The sequence below is a fragment of the Diospyros lotus genome, chromosome 11, assembly GCF_014633365.1.
Source record: "Diospyros lotus cultivar Yz01 chromosome 11, ASM1463336v1, whole genome shotgun sequence".
Lineage (NCBI taxonomy): Eukaryota > Viridiplantae > Streptophyta > Magnoliopsida > Ericales > Ebenaceae > Diospyros > Diospyros lotus.
The window spans coordinates 20652851-20677573 of NC_068348.1; the positions used below are offsets into that span (position 1 = coordinate 20652851).

Consider the following 24723-nt stretch of genomic DNA (forward strand, 5'->3'; position numbering starts at 1 on the left):
CGCTTAATACTGGTAATGATTATTTTTTGTAGCCATTTTTATGTAACAATTAGTATGATATTTCAAATATTATTAATATTTTGGTTGAATATTAATTTTCATTTTATAAATATAAATTTTATAATTTTCATTTTAAATTATATTAGAATAAAATTATTTTAGATTAATTAGGTTAATTTAATAATTAATCTAAATATATATATATTTAATTTTTTTATATATTTATATATTTATTTTTTAAATGTTTTAGTGACAGAAATTTTTAATTTTTTAAAAATTAAAAATATAAATTTTTAATTAAAAATATTTTTATTTTTAATTAAAAATATAAATGTTGCTAAAATAAATTTTTAATTTTTTTATTTTTTTAAAATATTTTAGCAATGAAAATTTTTTTACCAAAATAAATTTTTATTTTTTTATATTTATTTTTTATTTTTTATAGTTTTAGTAACGATCAATAAATTTTGTCACAAAAAAATCAATTTGTGATAAATTTTTATTTTTATATATTTTTAGTGACGACCAATAAATTTTGTCACAAAAAGAATCAATTTGTGAAGGTCAATGCCGTGACTAAAAAGAATCTTTTAGTGATAGACTTTAGTGACGGCCAAGACTAGTCGTCACTAAAATAAAAGTTTCAGTAATGACAATTTAGTGAGCGTCATCTTGTATTGTTATTGATAATCTAAAATAATAATGACGATCATATTTTGCTCATCATTAAAAAGTGGTCACTAAAAAATATTCTTTAGTGACGGCCACATATGGCCGTCACTAATGGGTTAACTTTAGTGACGACCAGTTTTATCATCACTAATTATATTAGTGACGAGGATATTAGTGTCGACTTGTGATGGTCTGTTTGGCCATGACTAATACTTTTAGTGACGACTTTTTGGACTTTTAGTAACGATTGTGGCCATCACTAAAAATCTTGTTTCTTGTAATGATAGTTTTGATTTTTAATTTTCGGCCAAATCTCAAAAACGCAGTCAATCATCACTAGCCATCGTGGCTGGTGGTTTCATGGCCGTCAACCATCGTTTGGATGTTGCTTGGCTAACTGGTAGTTGTTTGGATGTTGCTTAGCTAGTCGGCACACAGAACCCATCCATCTTTAAACGTGTGCCAAAGCCATCGTTTGGATGTTGTTTGACTATCGACATCATCAAGCCATCATTGTCGGCTTCATGTAGCCGGCGGTGATGGAGGATGAAGGAGAACATAGGAGTCGTCAGCGGTGGCGGGTGAGGTCAATGGCTGCATGAAGAAATGAGAGAGAGAGAGAGAGAGAGAGAGAGAGAGAGAGAGAGAGAGAGAGAGACGATGCGTTTTGCGAGATTGGGTTTGGGGGGGGTCTTTTCCGCATTTTGTGTTTTCAGTTAATTTTGGCTAAAAATACACAAAACAACAAAATGTTTTCTTCACAAATTTTTTCCTTGTTTTCGAAAATAGTAAAGTAAATGCGTTTTCAGTATTTTAAAAAAATAAAAATTCAAAATAGACTGAAAATAATAAAAAGAACGCAACCTAAGTATTTCTTCAGTTTTTATTTTTTTATTATTTTGTGTTTTCATTTATAGAATAAAATATTATTATGATTTACAATTACACTTTATTTTTAATTATACATTTGACTTTTTTCATTTATGTAGTTGCTCATCTTAACCTTAATTTTTTTTTCTTTGGTCATTGGAGACCTAAGTCATCGAAGATTACCAATGACTCATTTGACCGATCAACGTCAAGTTGACCGAAGTCATGATAATATTAAGTTGTTGACATGATTTCTAAAAGTTTTTGAGAATCATCTTAGCAATTGTCATCTTTAACACCGGTGAATGGTGACACTCACTATTACAGGGGAGGAAGGAGTTAAAGAATAAATATATAAATAAAAAGAAATGAAAGACATGCATAAATCATCTAATATATATTTAATAGCCAATTATATTATATTTAACATTTTTAGCTCTAATTATATTATATTTAAAAGTTTTTGGGGGGTAAATAAGAAAATTCTAGAAGTCCCCTTCCTCTTCTAATGCTGCAAATGACAACCTCCATAGGGATGATGCCACATTGATTATGTGCAAATGACCACCTCCATAAGGGAGGATGCAACATGGTTTAACATAATCATTCCATTTCACCACTTGCTTGCTTGGTGGGTTTGATAGATTGTTGTGAATTCATTGGACCATGTAACATTTTTCATTCCCTCCGTAATGACTTTATGACATTGGATGAGACAATAAAATGAAAATAAAAGTTATATAAAAATGTTCACAATTTTGAAACTTGAATGTTGTTAAGTTTTTCAAAAAAAAAAATTGAAAATTAATAATAATTTTCATATATTTGTTTGGAGTTAAAATAATGCAATATTATCCATTCTTGTATTATTCTTTTAATTATCGTTTTAACTTTTGAAATGTCAGGGTATCTCATGTATAAATAAGATATTTTTCATATATATATATATCTAATACATATTTTGTGTATTATTGAATAAATTTAGTGAATTTATTATTTAATGCACACTCAAACATTAATAATAGTAATTATAAATTATCATTGATTGAGTAAAAAAAAAAAATCCAACTCATTGATGACAATTATAAACATAACTCTCACAACTTGATTAATTTCATCCTATAGGGCCAATTGCTTGATTACTTTCATCCTATAGGGCCCTATAGATATAGAAGCACTTCAACTTAGAATCATAGTACTAAAGTACTATGATCTACCTAAAAACTGCATACAGCAAGGAGAGATGGAAGTTGAGCCAAGCTCATTGGTCAGGCAGCTTACTGCTAAGATACAAATTATTAAGTAAAAAAAACATATCCTAAGTGGTCTTTAGGGCCAAAAAGGTCTCACTGTTTTCCTCTCCAACGCAGTCCCTAACACCCACTTGGGCTCCCCACTCCATTAGTGGAAGAGAAGGACGTGGCAATTCTATCATCCTTCAAGGCTCCCTATATCTTCACCTATAAATATTGGGTTTCGTATGTGAGCTTCCCATCCCAAAACTCTCTTTATTTGTTTTCTTCTTAGACAATAGCTCTCTTTCTTATATTGCACTGTGATGGGTTTTGCAGCTAAGAGCTATTTCTCACTTCTTTGTATGTTGGTTCTTTTTACCACAATCTGTTATTCCCAGAGTAATTATGTGTCTTCTAGAGCAACATATTACCACAGTCCCGATAACTTAGGAACTCCAAGTATGTATTACATTAATCTATTATCATAAATACACGGGTACTTTTTATGTGTGTGTACTGTGCGTTTACTTATATTGATAATTTTACTGCAAAGAATAATGTGCATTTGATGATGTCAATTTAGCTGGGGCTTGCGGGTATGGTGAATTTGGACAAAGAGTCAATGGTGCCAACGTGGCAGGGGTTTCCATGCTATACAGGAATGGATCTGGTTGTGGTGCATGCTATCAGGTAATTCAATGCCAAGTTTTCACTTGTCCAGAAGAACCTATGCAACTATAGGGATGGACTAGGACAAACTAAGCTAAGGTGCACTAATTTACACACAAATAAAACACATAGCATATTATGGGAGACCTACACTTGTAATAAGACTTGACTTTAACCCTTGAAGTACAAGTTGGTAGTGATTGTGGTGCTCCTGACTAGCAATGTTAAAAGTGCAAAAACTTTATATTATACTTTTTCTATAAGACAATAAACTGGCAACTTGTAAAAAGCCATTCTTCCATGCAGTTGCTTTTGGAGGCAAAAGCGTAAAATAATATTTAATACTGAAAAATTTACCTACTGCAGGTTAGATGCAAGATACCCAAACTTTGCAGTGATGATGGAGTGAAGGTAGTGGTCACAGATTACGAAGAAGGAGATAGGACAGACTTCATCCTCAGCACTCGTGCCTATGCAAGATTGGCTGTTCCAAACGCAGCCTCGAAGTTGTTTCCTTTTGGAGTAGTTAACGTTGAATACCAACGAATTCCTTGCCGGTACCCAGGTTACAACCTCAAGGTCAAGGTTCACGAGTACAGCAAGTTCCCGGGGTACCTGGCTGTGGTTGTATTGTACCAAGCTGGCGTATATGACATCACTGCTGTGGAAGTGTGGCAGGTACAGTTGTGTAAACAGAATTTAATATGTAGTTTAACGGGTATAATAAACAAATTAACAAAGTTTTTGCAAGTGATATTAATTTGAGTGAGCCAAGATCTGTTGCTCTAGTTGGCTATCCCTTTCCCAATGAAAAATTAGGCACATCACCCATTATTAAATAGTAATTATTTCAAAAAAATTATAAAATCAAATAAAAAAATTTATAAAATCGTATATGTTGATTATATATATATTATTTGATTTTATAATTTTTTTGTTTAATTTTATAATTTTTTTGAAATAATTACTATTTAATAATGGGTGATATGCCTAATTTTCATTGGATGGACTGAAAAAGGAAAACCAACTAAGATAGCAGATCTGACTCAATTTGAACTAGGTTGATTGGTTAGTTGATCAATGTTATTTTCTTGTTGATTTTGTTGCAGGAAGAGGACCAAGAATGGAAGTGCATGAGGAGGGCCTTCGGTACAGTATGGGACCTACCCGGCCCACCAGCTGGTCCACTTTCATTCAGGGTCCAAGTGAGTGGCAGCGGAGGCACAAAATGGGTGCAGATGACAGATGTCGTTCCTAGTGAATGGAAGGCTGGGGTTGTGTACGACACACCTATTCAGCTGTCTTAAACAAACCCCTACCCTACAAATTCCCTATCCTTATATACATATAAAATAATTATCAAAAAGTTGTAGACAAGCTCCTAGTTGCATGTTTAAGTATTAGTTCCTAGAGCTAGTATTCTGCAGCTTTCTCGATAAAGGGTTGGTTTTTACCATGTTGAAGAATAAAAGTTTGCTTATCAAATCTATATATCAATGGTTGTATAAGATTCCAAGAGAGCATTGATCACCATGCAAGATAGATTAAATGGGAAACAAAAATTGTAGGATTTTGATGACAGTCAGAGATCGACTTAATCTCAATATCGAGAAATCAGTTCAAATGATACTCATATGCAAGCAATGAATTTTTAGCATGTTCGGCCTTTTTGTACCTCAATGTCACTGCAGAATAAAATATAGAAATTGGAAGACAAGTGTATTAGAGGAATAGAAAATAAGAATTGGAAGAGATAAGTGTGTATTCTAGATTCCATATTCGCACTGACGTATGTCCAGGGGAATATATACAAGACTTTTCTAACCAATTAGGTAACTAACAAATATAGAAAGATTAACCAAGAAAATATATATATATATATATATTTATATTACAGCAGAATCCTAAAGATATACAGAAACTATTCTAAATATTCTATCGTTGACAGCCACGGAGTCCACGGCATATGTAGAATCTGTGACAGCACCATACTACAGTGGCTGAACTTGGTTCTTCATTCTCCTAAGACACTGCAGAAGTCTGGTAATCGAAGCCTTTGCTTTGAGCTCAACCTCTGCTCATGGTTGTCAAAAAGTAATTAGTATCTCAAGAGGGTTTTGAGACATTATTAGCTCCTTGAACAAACTTGAGGCTAAATTCATTTATTGTTAGAACACCAAGAGTTAACTGTTAGCGGGTCTTCCAACAGAAAAGTTCCTTTAGTCAACTCAAAATCAAAGACTAATTGCGAAAGTAACCACACAAACCCACGAAAACCTTGATCCCTTGAAGTTGGTTAATATGCATGGTTTCCTGACAGAAACACCAAAATTCCCATTCAAGCTACATGCCAATTCAAACCTGTATTTGTTAAAGATAATGTAGAAATACTTTTAAATTATTTTCCTATTGTTGTTCCTTTTTTATTTACTATTGAACTAGATCGTACCCGTGTGATGCACGACAGTGGTGATTCGTGATAGTGATTTTGAAAAAAAATTATGAAATTTTGATGATTATAATTAAATTAAATTAAAAAAATATCAAATAAATAACATTCTATTAAAGATTGATACTGAAACTTTTAAAATCAACAGAACTAATCCAAATTTTGGAAAACTTCTTTGAACACTACATTTATAGTTGAATTGGTTGGTTATACATCTCTATCACGAATTAGTATCTTCAATCGAGCACAATTTGTAACTCTAGAGACTGCTACATAGAGTTGTCCATGATTGAAAATTGGTCTTTTCAGATAAAGTATTATATATAATATATAATTAATTAAACTATAAAATATTATAAATTATTAATATATATAATAATCTTAATAGATGAAATTTCCATATTAGTCACAGTATTTTCGCTTTATAATTTGTGTGGAAACCCTAGTTCATTCACCTTAGGTTCAAATGGTTCAACCTGAAAGCTAGCTACCCCTATTTCCACCTGGACAAGGGCTTCTAAGCAGTAGCATGGACCAACGGAGTTCTCCTGATTATCGTTCGATGTGTGATTTGGTAAGACCACACTAGGAACCTCTTCAACCCACTCAGAGTCCTTGAAGAGTGGTCCTATTGGTTTAAACTCAATCTGACCATTTTCTTCAGGATAAGTCACTAAAGTAAAATGTTGTCTAATGGCCAATTTTCGACACCCATGATGCATTAGTGATGAATGTTTTTGTAATTAATGGTATTAAAAAATAGTGACAAATAATTTGATCTTTGATTCAAGAATAGAAATATGGACATTTTACGTCAAAATTATTAACTTATCGATGACAAAATAGTTCTATCACTAATGGTGTTAAGTATTAACAATCAATTTTTTTGTCATCATTTTAAGGATATAAACTAATGCTGAAAATTGTAGCTTATTGGTGACAAAACAATTTTATAGTCATTAGATAATACATTTAGTGACGAAATCTTGTCACTTTTTAAGAACAAAAAATGTGAGCAAATTAGCTGTAAAATTAATAATTTTACAGTGACGAAACTTTTACTAATAATGGTGTTTAACTATTAACAAATAGTTTTATCTCTAATTTAGCGATAAAATATGGACAACAAGTAATAAACTAATTATTAATAATGAATAAGCACCCCTTAGAAAATTAAAAATTTTACTGGTTCTCATTATTTACAATAATTAAATAAAAAGTTTAATCAATTTAAAATTGTCATGTAATAAAAATAAAATAACAACGAAAACCGTGATACATACCTAGTTGATGTATGAGCATATCTAATTGTTACTAAAAATAAATCAGCATCAACGTTTTTTAGAAAATATTAATTTAATAAAAATTATATAATTTAATTGTCTAATAATGCTATTTAAACACAATGTATGTATGGAAAGTTTATATACTCAAAAAATTATAAACACTTTCTAAAAAAATTCACAACATTTTTTCTAAAAATTATCAACTGATTTCAAAAGTTTTACACACTTCTACAAAGCAAAAGTGTTTATAATTTTTGAGAAATTATTAATAATTTTTGAAAAATATTTTTGATTTTCTTTACAAATATACATTGAAATGGCATTACCAAAAATAGAAATTGAAAGTATCAAATCTTAAAAATATAGACAAAAGAGTCACTTAGCTCTTATGGGCTTCAATACCTTCTTTCAGTTCAATCTCTTCACTCCCATTGGCTAGGGATGTTTATACATTAAACTGTAGGGAGCCTCAACTCGACAACCCTTAAGCTAGGGAAGTCGAGATGGAGTCCCGACAGAAGAGAAAAAAAACCTACAAAAATATAACGGAAGCATAATATACATAGATAACCTATTAAGTATGGAGGAAACTATACACAACAAGAATCACTAGCAAGTCGATAGGGTACTACCTTACATAACGTCAAAAGAACAAAATGACATCCTCCTACACCCAAGAACAACAACCACTCTCCTAAGAGTCTTCAGCTAGGATTGTCCTGTACACACTCAACCCTGTCGGATCAAACATTACCCTTGACTTACGCTTTTCCCCTACTTAGAATGATGGAGAGCAATAGTGAATCACAAAACTCAGCAAGCATAAGGAAACAAAAAGGCTACAAGAACTCACATGGAAAATAGGAGAACTTGCATAAAAGAATAGAGAGCTGGCCAAATGAAAAGAGGGTGATAGGAACTTGCCTTAGTTTTTCGTTTTTAAACCTCTTACAGTACCAGGGTTGTCGCCGGCTCAGCTCAAGTCTCTTCTTAATAAAATTAAGCTTCAAAAGACGAAAGAAATATTTAAATTAAACATTACAAAAACTACCTTCTATTTAATTCTAATTAATTTTGCATTTATCTTAACCGCGTTGTTTGGATTTCCCACTAAGCTTGATGTCTTCCTTCCCATTCTTTAAATTCCTTCCTAGCCCCCTCATTTTTATAGGCCTGTCAAAACAGGTGAGTGGCAAAAATGCCACGTGGCAGCATGAGGTCACGCCAGGTGGCACCTATGTGGGCCTTCTGTGGCATGACCAGCGTGCACCTAGCGTGGCCAAGGCCACCCGACCTACTCGCATGGCACCAACGTGGCTTTTGAAATGACAACGTTTTGACGCCTGGGTTGGCTAGAATAAATTCTAGCAAAAATCCTAAGGCCACATTCCTTAAGGCTCGAACCCACGACCACTGCCAACACCCTCACGCGCGCATGCCACCTGATCTACCAATTCCCTCACTTAATAATGCGCACATTTTATTTTTAAGGTAATTCCACTCACACTTTCCAAAATTACACTTAAACCCCAGCATCTAAGAGACAATAATCAACAATATGTTGAGGGTTCGACGTATACTTCCGAAACCTAGAAAAGTGAAACACATCGTGCACTTAGGCTAGTTATGGGGGCAAAGCTAATCGATATGCTAGTGATCCAACTCGCTCTAATATCTCGAATGGTCTCACATATCGAGGACTAAGCTTCCCCAAAATCCCAAATATTTGCACACCACGCATAGGCATCATCTTCAAGAACACATGATCTCCGATAGCGACTTCCAAATCCCATTGTTGTCTATCAGCATAACTCTCTTACTTATCTTGGGCCCCTGTCATCTGGGCCCTGATCACCTGAATCTTTTCCGTCGTCTGCTCAACAATTTTCAGTCTAAGTAACAGTTTATCCCCAACCTCAGCCCAACAAATAGGGGATTTGCATGGTCTTCCATACAACACTTCGTACGGTGACATCTCAATTCTAGAGTGATAATTGTTATTGTATGTGAACTCTACTAGCGATAAATGGTCATCCTAGCCCCCATGAAAATCCAATACACACGCTCGAAACATATCCTTTAGGGTCCGTATGGTTCGCTCCAACTGCCCATTTGTTTGCAAATGGAACGCTATACTAAACATCAGTCGGGTCCCCAAGGTATCCTGCAATGCCTCCCAAAAATGGGATGTAAATCTAGGATCACGGTTAAATACTATACTGACTGGGACGCCATGCAATCTCACAATCTCCTCAATGTATAGCCTAGCCAAATGGTGCATAGGGTACATCTTCTTAATAGGTAAGGTGTGCACTGACTTTGTCAACTGATTAACAATTACCCAAATGGCGTGGTGAGCCTTACTCATGTGGGGCAACCCTGAGACAAAATCCATGCTAATACTGTCCCATTTCCATTCTGGAATAGGTAACGGTCGTAACAATCCCACTGGTCTTTGGTGCTCAGCTTTCACTTGCTGGAATACTAGGCAACGTGACACAAACTCAACCACACTTCCCTTCATACCATCCCACCAAAAGTGGTTGCGTAAATTCTGGTACATCTTTATTGCACCTGGGTGTGTGGTATAACATGACTGGAGGGCTTTTGACAAAATCTCTTGCCTAAGTGATTTATCGTCTGACACACAAATTCACTCACGGTATAACAACAAACCATCACCCCTCTAGTTGTATCCCAAAGGGTCAAATCTTTCCATATCATCAAAGATCCTTACCAGCCTCTCATCACTTTGCTGGCGTTCCCAAATTCGATCCTGCGAACCTAGTTGGATACTCATGTACGCACAACATATCACAGGCCCTCTTGGTGTTGTAGAAACAGTGAGCTCACTCATCTACTCTACGAACTACCACTCTTGGACCATCATCGTCGCGACTGCTGCTCTACAACAACTCAACACATCAGCCACCACATTCGCTTTCCATGGGTAGTATAGAATATCATAGTCGTAGTCCTTCAATAGCTTCATCATCTATCTCTATCTTATGTTTCAAGTCTTTATGGGAGAAAATATTTCAGACTCTTATGGTCGATGTATATCTCCACCTTCTCATCGTAAAGAAAGTGTCTCCAAATCTTCAACACAAACACAACAACTATCAACTCTAAATCATGGGTAGGACAATTAAGCTTGTGCTTCTTCAGCTGTTTGGACGCATAAGAAATCATGTGCCCATTTTGCATCAGCACACATCCTAACCTTGAATAAGAGGCATCACTATAGATTATGAACTTCTCACTACTCTTTGGAATATTCAGCACAGGTGTCGAAGTCAACCGTTGCTTCAACTCTTGGAAACAACTCTCATAGGAATCATCCATCAAAACTCGCTCCCTTCGAGTCAATAAATTGCCGATAATAACTGGCCAATCCAAGGAAACTCTGGATCTCGGTTACTATTGTAGGCCTCGACCAATCTAGTATAGCCTGGATCTTTGCTGGATCAATAGAAATACCTTCTTCCGACACCACATGTCCGAGGAACCCTACTTGCCTTTGCCAAAACTCACACTTAGTGAACTTGGCATACAATTGCCTCTCCCTAAGCCTTTGCAGAACTAACCTAAGGTGTATCTCATGCTCATCTAGACTTAATGAATATAATAGAATGTCATCTACAAAGAAAATAATAAAGCAATCCACATACTCCCTAAACACTCGATTCATTAAGTCCATAAACACTACTGGGGCATTCATCAAGGCAAATGGCATAACCACAAATTCATAGTGGCCTTATCGCGTGCGGAATGTTATCCTTGGAATGTCTTCATCCCTCACTCGTACTTGGTGATACCCTGACCTCAGGTCAATCTTGGAGAATACAGAAGGTCCTCGGAGTTGATCTAGTAGGTCATCCACTCAGGGAAGTGGATATTTATTCTTCAACGTGACTTGATTCAATTGCTGGTAGTCAATACACAATCGCATTGACCTATTTTTTTTTTTCACAAATAACATCGGTGCTCCTCGTGGCGATGTGCTCAACTGACTAAAACCCCTGTCCAACAAGTCTTAAACCTCTATCTTTAACTCCTTTTGTAACATCCCGTATCAAGAGATAGGAATGACCGGAACAACTTACCTTGATGGACCTACGCGAACTTCCCAGGGGGTCACCCATCCTTGAGCTTCCCTAGCTCAAGCACGCTTAACCCAGGAGTTCTTTTCCTACATTCATCCCAAAATGTATCACTACAAGAAAAATGGGTTTTAACGATGGAAAAATTAGTCTTTGAAAGTTGATTTTCGGTTGTCAAAAAGTTGTAACGATAGGAATTTTCCTGTCGTCAGTCATCGTTATTACCTTCGAGGATAAAAGTCTTTAACGATGGGAATGATAAACCCGTCGTTAATTGTATTAGTGACCGTATGATTCTCGTCGTTAAAAATAATTATTAACTACCAAATTATAACCCAATAACGACAATATTTCTCATCGTTAATAATCTAAACAATTAGCGACCGTACGATTCTTGTCGTTAAAAATAACTTTTTAGTTATCAAAACACAAACCAATAATGATAATATTTCCTCTCGTTAATAATGTGAACAATTAGCAACAGTATGATTCCTATCGTTAAAAAAGTCTATTTTTTATTTTTTTATTTTTTTTAATAGTATGAAAACAATTGCTAGTCATTAATGACAAAAATATCATGTTTTGATATAAACCACCAAACCTATATATCATTATCCATATCAAATTGGAATAAAACTCATAAAATTAAACATGTCATTCAAATAACACCAAAATAATCATTATCCCTTAACATTTACACACCAAAAGTAGTATATATATAAGTGTTAATTGCCAACAAATTACACCAAAAAATATGTTCAGCTAAAAATAACACTTTGACAATTGTATATACTATTAAAAAATGTACACCAAAAAAGGTATTCAACTAAAAGTAACACTTTAACAATCATATATACTATTCAAAAATGTACAACAAAACACTATATATAGTCATAAAACTGTTCATTTACTCCAAGACAACAGTTGCTTCCTTTAGTGTCTTGTTGTCTCATTGACCTACAAAAAAAAAAAAAAAACATGAAATTAGAGTCAAAGAAGTGTTCATGTTTTCTTTATAAAATGTTAGAAATAGAATTAACAAAGCCCAAAAAGTTTCCATCACAAACTACATAACATACAATCACTAAAATGTACCAAAACATAGAAACCCTTAAACATAGAGTAGATTGAGATGTAGATTAATAAAAACACCAAGAGACCAAACAATGAAGCAGAGTTCTTATATAATAACTGATTCACCATATTAATAGATAAGGAAAAGTAGGAGAAAAAGAGGAGAGAATAATTCTTGGTAGAGCATAGTGGTGCAGAGTGAACTTGGAACAAAAAAGAATTACCTAGAGGACGAGTCCACCAATTTACCTGGTTATAAGAGGATTATGGGGAGATTTCTTCCATAGCTTCCATATTAAGTCCTTGTACTAGGTGTGAGTAAGACCTAGTTTCTCTTCCTTTAGCCTGGGAAGCTTAACTTCCTCAAAAGCCTGTGAGAATATGAAAGCAACGGAGAATATGAAGCATTCACTTTAAGGATATTGTGAAAAGAAAAAAGAACAAAATCCAATATACATCCAACTTAACTAGCAATATCGACTTCACTTGATCCCCAGTGAACGAATAACAATGCTACCTCAAATCAATAGCTTATTATGGAATGCTTTTATCAAAGGAAAAGCTGAAACACTGGAAATCAAAAAGCACTTTTAAAGTGTGGTTGTTATACGTAAAAGGGCACTCAACCCCTCTACATGGAGAGCATGTAGAGCCAGACATACTTCTTACTATTTTAGACTTGATAACTCTCCACTAAATTTTATGGAAAAAGCAAAGCGGACCCCACTAGAAAAATATAAAGGAATATCTCAAAAAATTCATATTTGGTCCCCTTATTCCCAGAAGAAACAAGCAAAATGGCCTCCCTGTTTGTAGCAAATGGTGGGATCCTATGCCTATAAGTAATCAATTATACCATTATATTATGGTAGTGGATATGACATCAATCCACCACTAAGTTGGAAGGAATTTGCACTTACTGAAAAGTGAAAGCTAGCCAAAACAAAACAAGTCAGCCAAACACCATTTTCTTTGCTTTCCTTACTTTTTCGGGCCAATGAGAACAACAATTGTCACCATCCTTATCTTTTCTCTTTTCTTATTGATTATCTAACAAGAGAGAGGTCATATCTATCCTTTATCATATTCTTCCCTCCTCTAATTTCATTTTACCTTATCTCTGCTAGTTACCAAAATGAAGTATCAAGTCTCCAACTTCCTAGACTTGAACTAGAAATGATTGATATCATTAAATGTTTACATAACATTCATGAAATCTAGGTACTTACTTAGCATAGGTGTTTTCCAAGCAGATAAGCCATGTAGTCGGGTAACAAATCTCGAATCTAGGGTCTCGATTGCTGCTTCAATGAGATCAATATCCATAGTCCCGTCTTTGTTGTTCTTCATAGTCCTTAGATGTAACCTCCAATTGCCAAAATGCCTCCATTCATCATAGATGTGGATATGAGAATTATCTCCAAGAATGACTTCACTACCCCGAACATTACAGTGAACAAGCATACTTATAAGATTACCTATAGTGCTTGAAGGCATAAAAAGGCCTACTTCCTTTCCCATAATTCTTGCCATCTTTGCTTCAAGGCGAAAGGCAGTCGAGTCATAACCCAGTACATCATCATCAACTTCAGCATTCGCCATTGCAGCCCTCATTGCTTGATTTGGTTTTGTCATCGTATCAGAGCGGAGATCAATCATTCTGGTAACCATTTTCTTTATCTAAAACCAAATAAACACAATCATACCATCACTAAACTAAATGAGCAAGTTTAAACTGCTAAACCACATAAATTGAAAGTAATCTTGAATTCTAAATCCATATAAAGCAAGTCTTATTAACACTCAACTGGTGTCATTCTACAACTATTCTCGTTGATATTCACTTGAAATAAATAGTGCATGGTGTGCCCTAAAATTAAAAGGCAGACTGAGTTTATCCAATTTTTGACACACACACACACAAAGGGATCCACCATTGCAAGAACTTCTTCACTGCCTTGAACCAGCGTTATTTCACACAACTGCAAACAGAACCCGAAAAAACAAGTCACAAATACCTTAAAAAAAATCACACAAAATATAATGGGCATATATCACACAAAATATACCTTAAATCGGTAATATACAAGTATAGAAATATCACACAAAATATACAAAAACATCCAGAACAAGAAAATAACCTGTTTTGAAGATCAACGGCCTCCTCATAAGGCAAAAGCTGGGGGAGTTCGTCGTAGACGCGATTGGCCCCACCATCGACGCAAACACGAAGATATGTTGCTCTACACCGACAACAGCAACAAGAACAACAAGAAGGTGGCATCAAACAACCAAATCGCACGTACACGACAAAATTGAATGAACCAAGAGAGAAGGACGTATCATACCTCTAGAGTAGATGAGTGAATCGGGGGATGCGTTGGTTAAGCAAGATGAGGGCGTAGGTCTTGCGGTGTCTGTTGTCAGCAGGAATCAAGGGGAGGAGGAAGGTGGATGAATGAGTCGTTGTCAAAGGGAGATTTAGCGGCGGCAATGGAGTTAGAGGCGGCGACAAGGAAGCCGCAATGGAGTTAGAGGCAGCGGAGAAGAGTATAGAGGGTCCTCTATGATTTGGGGAATTAGAGATTGGGGGAATTTTGATTTTGGAATTGGAGGGGAATAGGCGGGGCAGCTCCCGCCACCATTTTGGCTTTTTTTTTTTTAATTTTTTAAAATATTTAATTGTTAATTAATAAAAATTAAAATAATTTATAAAATTAATATTAATAATTATTTGATTGATAAAAATAAAATAATTTAAGATTATGATAAATGATAAAATAATTTAAATTATTACATCAAATTAATAATTATTTAAAAATAAAATTATATTATAAATAAATTTAATAATTATAATAAATTAGTTTGATATATTATATTATTTTTAATATGTTCATAATTTTTCAATATATTTTATTATCAATAAATAAATAATGTCCAATTATAATAGTTTAATAATTATATTTATGCATTTACCAAAAAATATAATTATATTGAAATTGCTTATATAAGTAGTAATTAAATCTTAATAATTTTTTATTATTATTTTATGGTTAAAATTAAAAACTTTAGTCAATAACGACGGGAAAATGGTTTATTAACGATGTCTTATTTAGTTCGTAGTTAAAATTTATCTTATAACGGCATAATTTATATTTAGTTGTTAATAGTATTGTATTAATGGCCAAAATTAATCCCGTCGTTAGCTTTTGGTCATTAATAACCTTTTTTTTTTGTAGTGTATCCAGCCGGTGTTGTTTCCCTCCTTACTTATCCTCGATATATACTACATTTCTGTGGGCTCTTGGGATATTACATTCTCCCCCCCTGAGCACATGACGTCCTCGTCACGCAATCTTACAACTGGTTCCAACTCTCCCCTTTGGAGACTGCCATCCAAGAAGACTGTCAAGAGCCACTCCTTGTATAGACCTTCGCGCCCCGACGCCATTCCCCGCCCTTATCAGACCGCCTTCACCAAGGGTTGGTTCTAATACCATCTGTAACATCCCGCATCAAGCAATAGGAAGGACCGGAACAACTTACCCTGATGGGCTTACACGAACTTCCTAGGGGGTCACCTATCTTTGAGTTTCCCCATCTCAAACACGCTTAACCCAAGAGTTCTTTGCTTATATTCAACCCAAAAGGTATCCAACTGGTGTTATTTTCATTCCTTACTAATCCTCGATATATACTACCCTTCTCTGGGCTCTTGGGATATTATACCTATAACTCGTTAGCGACCACTATATATGGAGTCTTAGAGATCAGTTGAGTCCCTAACAACAATTCAATGGTGAAGTCGATCTCCCCATGTAGTAGTAATCCTAGCAACTCATCCAGAAAGATATCAGGAAAATCCTAGACTACCAGAAGCTCTGATAGCTCATTCTTTTCTCCTGCCGCAACTATCGCAAAGGCGAGATACGCCTCAAACCCATGACGCATCAATTTCTCTACCTTCATCATCGAGATCATCGAGGTCGAAACCATTGGCTTAACTCCCTAGTATACAATAATTGGCTATCACTACAAAAAATCAACATCTTAGCGATAGAAAATTCCGTTGCTAAAACATCAAAATCTGTCGCTAAATTTTTTAGTGACGGATTTAGTGACAGGTACCTTTTCGTCGCTAAAAATGGCGTTGCTGAAATTTAGCGACAGGATTAGTGACGGAATCAGCGACGAAATTAGGGACGGGTTTATCCCTATCACTGATCAGTGACAGGAGATAAACCTCCTATCGTTGATTAGCGACGAATACAACCCCATCACTGAATTCAACGACGGAATTTTCGTTGCTAAATTCAACCCCAAAATTCAAAATTCAACGTGCGCCACGTGGTCTTACCTCTGCTTGCCATGTGGCAACGTTGGGATATTACTCCCAACTATTATTCTCAAGCTCTCTACCGAATTCGAACCCCCAACCTCTCATGACCAAGTTCCGCATGCAAGCCAGCTGATTTGGAAGCCTCTTTGTTTATTGATGTATATAAAATATATTTATAGTATTCTCTTACAAATATTTAAGAATTATATTTATACACCAAAATTTCTTTAACTTATTTAATGATATTAATTTTAATATTAATGTTAGTAAAGGGAAATGACTATTAATTTTAATTTTATTTCATTATTAATTTAAATATGAGTTTATTAATTATTATATTAATAGTGAAAAATTATGTTCTTATTTTTTATTTTAATTTGTAATATTTTTAAAAAATTATTAGTTTAATTTTTACTAATATTAATGTTAGTACAAATTATTATGATATGCTTAAATGTAAAATTTTTATTTTTTTTATTTTTTAGCGAAGGGGGTGGCCCCGTCGCTAAATTTTAATTTCTTATTTAATTTTTTTTTATTTTTTAGTGTCGGGTTTGACCCCGTCGCTAAATTTCAAGTTTTTTATTTATTTTTTATTTTTTAGCGACGGGGTTGGCCCCTAAATTTTAATTTTTTTATTTAAGTTTTTTTATTTTTTTGCGACGGGATTTCCGTTACTAATTCCGTCGCTAAATTTAGTGACGAGTTTTCCGTAGCTATATTAAAAAAATATTTAAAAATATTAGCAATTGAAATTCCGTTGCTAAAAACTATTTTTCTTGTAGTGTATTGTAGAAATTCGAAAGATAACCTTCCAACAATAATAAACTTTGGCATAATGCTGCGACAACAGATCAAATAAAAGTCCTTAATGGCAAGCACTACAAGATCACCTAATAACACCTTGTCATGCACCCCAATTTCACATTCTCTAATCACTTCACTCCCTAGCGAGATAGCACCACCGAGAATGGTAACAAGCGAATAGTATGACAATGGACTCAAAGGAATGGGTACATAGTGCACAATATGCGGTGCTATGAAAGAGTGCGTAGACCCTGTATCAAAAACTACACGAACATCATGGCCATATCCTTCATCCAAAAATTTCTTTTCTTAGATCGGGCATTTGGGGCAGTGTTGGAAGGATTTGAGAGTGGGGTTTGGGTCCTTGCATTGTGGGCGAGCTTTCTGAAGCATTTGGTGGCCAACGGAGCAGCGGGGAAGGAGAATCGAGCACTCGCCGAAAAATCGCTAATCGTCAGAGCTGAGGCTTTAAACGCAAAATCGAGGTATTTTTGCTATGTTTTTCGCAAATCTAAGGCTATATTCAGGTTCTAGAGGTCGAGATTTAGAGATAGGGAAGCTTCGTTTGAAACTTGGAGGCTGGAAGCATCGCCGGCGGTGAGGCAGCCACCGGAGATGGTGAACCAGTCGAGCGCGTGCAGCCACGCACCCGCCAATAGGAAGAAGGCGCGTGGCTGGCACGCGCCTGACAGGAAAATAAAGAAAAAGAAAAAAGAAAAAGAAAAGAAAAAAATAAAAATAAAAAGAAAAAGAAATAGATTAAATCTTGAAAAAATTTCCAGAAAATCTAGAATTTTGTTTATGTCTTATTTTATGAAAAATTTTCTGGAAAATGATAAATTAATTATTTATTTAAATAGTTTTGCTATTATGGAAATAAGAAAAAATAGGAATTTAATTTATAAAATTCCAATAAAATTCTAGAAGACTAGAAATATTATTTAAGGAATATTAGTAAAGATAAATTGGATTATATGAAAGTCTAAAAATTTATTATGAAATTTTAAGAAAATAAGCCTTAGAAAATAAAGAAAAATTTTAGAAATTTTGGAAAAATAGTGAATTAATATTCTGGAAATAAATTTAATGTCTTAGGAATTCTTGAGGCATGAGGATTGGGAAATAGCTCGTCTTTCGAGATTGACACACTTTTCGAGGAAACTTAAATTGTAAGTGTACCGTTACAAGCTTAGTACGGTTATAAATGTTTATCTTTGAGAATGCTTTCATCATATTGACATACTCTAATATGTACCCATCACGTAGACTGCATACATGACATGACTATGAATTGCATAAATACATGTTGATATCATTGATCACACACATTGAGGCCGTAGAGAGTACGAACTAGCACCGCTACTTTACCAAGGGTACCCCTAGACACCCCGGCCTTGAAAGAGGTGGCCGTAAGAATGGTAGGTAGCATGAGGGGTGCAGTTGACACCTACGATGAGTAAGACATTGCATACACTCATGATATAGCATTACGTACCTTACTTAGATGGTTCATCATCTAATTTGGGTTTTACCCCTGGAACATTTGACGTTCCAGTCGGGACTTGCAGTGATGGTACGAAAGTTGAAGATGTGTAGTGACGCAAGTCGTCAAGAAACGAGCAAATGTGCCATGTTATGTTGTAATATGAATATTTCAAGAATTATGTACGTTTTAATTTATCTTAGAAGCTTATGTATCAGCTTTGTAATAAGTGTCATGTTTAGTTATTTATGTATGTAATGCCATGAGCATGTTCGATTCAGCTTCCGCTTTATATGATTGTATTTATCTCTAATGGATAAAATATTTCGCCAAGCACTAGATAGGTCTAAGGGAATTTTGGGTATAATGTAATGAAAAAAAAAAAAAAATAAGACCCAAATTTCCTAGGACATAACACACCCTGAGTAGGTGGGGTGTTACACATTATCCCCAAACGTGACAGATCCTCCATCTTTGGGAGCGAGATCTAGGAATAGATCTCTCTCACTAGTCATGTTCCATGAGTAGCCACTGTCCATATACCACTTGTTGCCCATTATGGTCTTCACGCACATCTGCACATTTAAATGATCATGCTTTAGGTTTGGGTACTCATCTATAGACGAGTCCCTTAAATCTTTCTTCATTGGGATCAAATGATTTAATTATTCTTGATGTATGTGAATGAGGAGCAGCATTTAAAATTTTGTGATCTAACTCATTCATTGTTTGTATTACCCCTTTGGGTATCCGCATTTGCACTATATTGTTTCTCTTAGGTTGGGGTCTCCATCTAGTTTGTTTCCATTCTCCCTTAGGTCCTTTGTACTTTAGTTTGAGTTTTGAATTTTTCTTTGAAATTAATGTGGCTAAACTTTTCTCTATTGCATTTTTTTCTACTAATAGGTTATTATTTTGTGTTTTTAATATTTTTTTTCTTTTTGAAGTTTAGTTAATTGATCTTTTAATTGATCTTCATTTTCTTTCTTGAGCTCTTGTGATTTTTCTTCTAAAGACATTATTTCACCCTTTAATTTTTCATTTTATTCTTTGTGATTCTTCTTGATGGTTTTTACTTCTTTCTTAATATGTTGATATTTTATGTAAAGTTCTTCATATGCCTTTTGTAATTCTTCTAACTCCATATCTTCTTCTTCTCTTATAGCCATGAAGCACATTTATGCTTGTTCCTCTTCGAATTGAGATTAATCATCAGCATCCTATTCCGAGAAAGCATGTTTCTTTGATTTTTTTTAAATATTTTCTTTTCTATTTTCATCTCTTTCTTATTCTCCAGGCAATCAAATTAAAGCAAGTAGGAGGTATTCTCTTATGCTCATTTTCTCTCTTTCTCATTATTCTAGCAAATGATTTTGATAGAAGGGTTGTTTCATACTCTTCTTCTTCACTAGATTCGGATTCTCCATTTGCTTTTAAGACTAAATTTTTCTTATCTTTGATATCTTCATTAGTCTTTTTTAATATTAATTCATAAGTTAGAAATGTTCCTATTAATTCTTCCATTTTTAATTCTTTCAAATTTTTAGCTTGAGAAATAATAGCCACTAAAGGCTCTCAATTTATTGTTAGAGATCTAAGAATTTTCTTAATTTGATCTTCTTCTATGATTATTTTTCCTAACATTTTAAGATTATTTACAATCTTTTGGAATCTACCATTCATATCACTAATATTTTCATTTTGAAGTAGTTTAAATTCTTCATATTAGAACATTAAGAGATTAATATTTGTATCTTTTACTTGATCGATACTTTCATATACTATTTCTAATTTTCTCCAAATTTCATGTGATATAGAACAAGCAGATAATTTTTTATATTCACTAGGAAATATTGAACAAAAAATTATGTGTTTTGCTTTATGATCAATTCGGTATTTTTTAATATCTTCTTCGGTCCATTTATCTTCTTTAATTGAAGTTGTGACAAAATCATCTCTAACTATTTTTCATAAATAATAATCTATTGAAAATAAATATAATTTTATCCTCATCTTTCAATAGGCAAAATTTGTGCCATCAAATAATGGTGGTCTAGAGGGTGAGGGTCCTTCGATTATGGCTTTGTTAGTAAATGAGGCTATCTAGATCTCTTATAAGTTGAGATATAAACTAAGAGTTTAACTATATTAGAAATATGCTCTGATACCAATTGTTGGTCCCTTAGGGTATGGCTACTCAAGATGGGGTGAATTGAGTAATTAATTTTTTTCATCTTTTTAATAAATATTCTCGATTAATTATTTTATTTAAAAATATATATTTAATAAATATTATAAATTATGTTTGAAATTAATAATTAATGTAAGTCACGAGATATAGCAAAAATAAATACAATGAGGCATAACACAATTTATAGTGGTTTTGTGTTTCCATACACACCTAGTCTACTTTCCCAGTGTCTAACCACCCTTGGGTTCTATTAAATCAAATCACCAAGATTTTCACACTATAATATCTAACCAGTTAAATGAATTCAAGGAAATTATAAGAAGGAAAAAATAACGTATTAAATCTCTAATACTCCCCAAATGTTAAATCAAGCTTTAACCTTAAATAACATCTCCCAAAATTACTTCTAGGCTATAATTTACATCTTAAACGTGGAAAACGTTATGAAGTAAGATATATTGAATTTATCTGATGATGGAAAAATGCCCGGTATGGGTAAGTGATGTTGAAAGTATGAATATCGTAGAAACAAGACTTGAAATATATGTGGTTGTCAAATGCATACATGATGTATAGATGTACATGTTACATATATATATATATATGTTTTGCGCACCTATTATTTTGTGCGAAGGGAGAAACGGTACCCTAAAGCACCTGGCGTGGGATGAGGTGGTCATAGCCCGGCAAGTTGGCTCCATATTCATTTGTGAGATTTTATTGAAATTATGCACTTTTGCATGCATTGATTTATGGCTTGAGAGCCGAGGAGATCGATTTTGATAATGAGATGATGCACTCTTACATGTATTGATTGATGGCTTGGGAGCCTGTGAGAATTGATAATGACATTGAAATTTTATACACATTTGCATAGTGATATATGGTGACATGACATATTAAGTTGAATTGATAAATTCATGAATTATGAATCTTGTATGTAATTGTGGAGTCCTTTATTACTCTTCTTGGTGTCATTATGTTCTTGGATCCTATATATTGTTCCTTGTAATTTCTCGAACTTGCTAAGCCTTATGGCTCACTTGATCTTCTTTGCCATTCTAGATGAAGGAAAGGATGTTATTGGGGGCGAGTCTAGTAGGACTGCAGTTCAAGGATAGTGGAGTACGGAGATGCGTCCTAACTTCAAAGATCCTAATTAGTTATTTGATGAGGTTTTATAGTGATGAGAATCTATTATGTTTATTGGCATTTGAGCCACTTATTATTTTGTATTGGCCATCAAGCCTAGGGTTATGAGATTCTGAAAATGTAATTGAATCTTAATTTAATTTTCGTTGCTAGAAATGAAATGAGTGGTTAATTGAGTTCAGTTTTTGTTTTATATCATCTCTGTAATGACCTTCTTTCGAATATCCTATGTTAAACGGGAATATTCGGAAGCGAACCTTACAAAGCTTGAGAGCATTTGAGATCTTTCAGGTGTTTTGGATTTGTAATAAAAACACTTGATATCTCAAAAATGACATTGAGGGGTATTTATAGGCATTTTGGACACTTTTCAATAGTAAACAATTTGATTGTTATGGTAGGAGTAGTTTAGAATTATTACTTAAAAATAATATGTGCACTCTTATAACTAAGGAAGCTTGTAGATCAGCTGGCACGAGTGCTCATGGAAAGGCTTGGGTTAACTAGAGGTTGTGGGTTCGATTCATGCACTCAAAAAGAGAAAATGCTGCTAGTTGTTACACATCTTTTTTTTAATATATATGCCATGAAAATATTTAATAAATTAATCTAAAAAATATTTTTAATATAAAATAATATTTTTGGTAATACATATGTTATGAAAAAATATTTTATAAATTAATAAAAAATAATTCAATACTATAATTAATATATTTAAGAAAAATACTATTTTTGTTAATTACAAAAAATACTATAGTTTGTATATTGAAAATTCTCTTTTTGTTAATTATCAAAACTTAATTAATAAAAACAAGTTGGCTCAACATAATAAGAGCAAGAGTGAGTCACCAGACTTAGCAAACATAAGGAAACAAAAAAAGCAACAAGGCTAGAGACTACCTTGCCCACATTTCGCATACAAATCATGCCATAAACCACAACTCATGAACTGGCTACACAATAACACATGCAACAATGCACAAATAATGAACCAAGGGTCTACACATAAGACACCGACCGACACCCAAGGTTCCATACCAACCTACATGCAGCCATGAACTGGCTAGCATATCTCAAGCCAAATGCTCCTGAGCCCACAACTCTCACAACAATCTAGTTGAAACTCCATTTGGACGATCCTCCTGTCACCTAAGCCTGTGTATGTACATCCCGTGAATAAATCTGTTGCACGCAATTAAAACTATGCAATGCAACATATAAGAATACAAGGCTATTGTAGCATTGACGATGATACATAACTCTCATAAGCCACGCATCAAGCCATTCTACGCTCACATAGGAATATGGATGCCATGCAAATGCTTCCTAAATGCATAACCGCGATACACTACCATGCTTATACCCTTGCATATTCAACACATGAACCCCAAATGCTAATGGCCCATAACTACGCAACAATAAAATAAAGCTGTAAGCATACAACACCACTCCCAATACCATCTAGGAACCTATCCCTACAGGGTTAGACATCATTCCACAAATGAATCATAGGGTAATCCAAACCCTACAAAGTTAAGCAAGTGTCTCAAGATAAGGATTTTTAAGCATAAATCACAGACGTACTAGGAACCAATTGACTGAACAATCAGAGAGTATAAGAACTCGCATGGAAAAGAAGAGAACTTGCACAAAAGATTATAGAGTTGGCCAAATGGAAAGAAGGTGATAGGAACTTGCCTTACTTTTTCCATTTTTAAATGTCTCACAGTATTAGGGTTGTTGCAGACTCAGCTCAAGCCTCTTCTTAATAAAATTAAGTTTCGAAAGAAAAAAGAAATATTTAAATTAAACATTACCAAAATTACCTTTTATTTAATTCTAATTAATTTTGAATTTACCTTACCGCATTATTTGAATTTCTCACTAAAGAATAAATATATAAATAAAAAGAAATGAAAGACATGCATAAATCATCTAATATATATTTAATAACCAATTATATTATATTTAACATTTTTAGCTCTAATTGTATTATATTTAAAAGTTTTGGGGGGGTATATAAGAAAATTCTAGAAGCCCCATCCCCTTCAAATGTTGCAAATGACAACCTCCATAGGGATGATGCCACATTGATTATGTGCAAATGACAACCTCCATAGGGATGATGCCACACGATTTAACATAATCATTTTATTTTTTTAACTTTTGTTAGCTCTAATTATATTATATTTAACATTTTTAGCTCTAATTATATTATATATATTTAAATTTTTATTATTATTTTTTTTTTGGGGGGGGGGGGGGGGGGGGTGAGGGGGTATGTAAGAAACTTTTAAAAGCCCCTTTCCCCTTCTAGTGTTGCAAATGACAACCTTCATAGGATCTAGTGTTGCAAATGACAAGCTCCATAGGGATGACGCCACATTGATTAT

The 24723-nt window shown here is 33.9% G+C and overlaps 1 protein-coding gene across 1 annotated transcript; it reads left to right on the forward strand.

The window, feature by feature from the left end:
• The first annotated feature begins 3100 nt into the window (after window positions 1–3100).
• On the forward strand, window positions 3101–4753 carry LOC127813611 (expansin-like B1). Its single transcript, XM_052354659.1, has 4 exons — window positions 3101–3236; window positions 3361–3467; window positions 3813–4124; window positions 4556–4753. Exons 1-4 carry the CDS (start codon window positions 3101–3103, stop codon window positions 4751–4753), a joined length of 753 nt encoding a protein of 250 aa, XP_052210619.1.
• Window positions 4754–24723: the final 19970 nt, after the last annotated feature.

Bases quoted from the DNA above. Each gene is read 5' to 3' on its own strand.
- LOC127813611 (XM_052354659.1), top strand. From the start codon at position 3,101: ATGGGTTTTGCAGCTAAGAGCTATTTCTCACTTCTTTGTATGTTGGTT. The intron at 3,468-3,812 runs GTAATTCAATGC...TACCTACTGCAG, and splicing joins GTTGTGGTGCATGCTATCAG to GTTAGATGCAAGATACCCAA. The intron at 4,125-4,555 runs GTACAGTTGTGT...ATTTTGTTGCAG, and splicing joins CTGCTGTGGAAGTGTGGCAG to GAAGAGGACCAAGAATGGAA.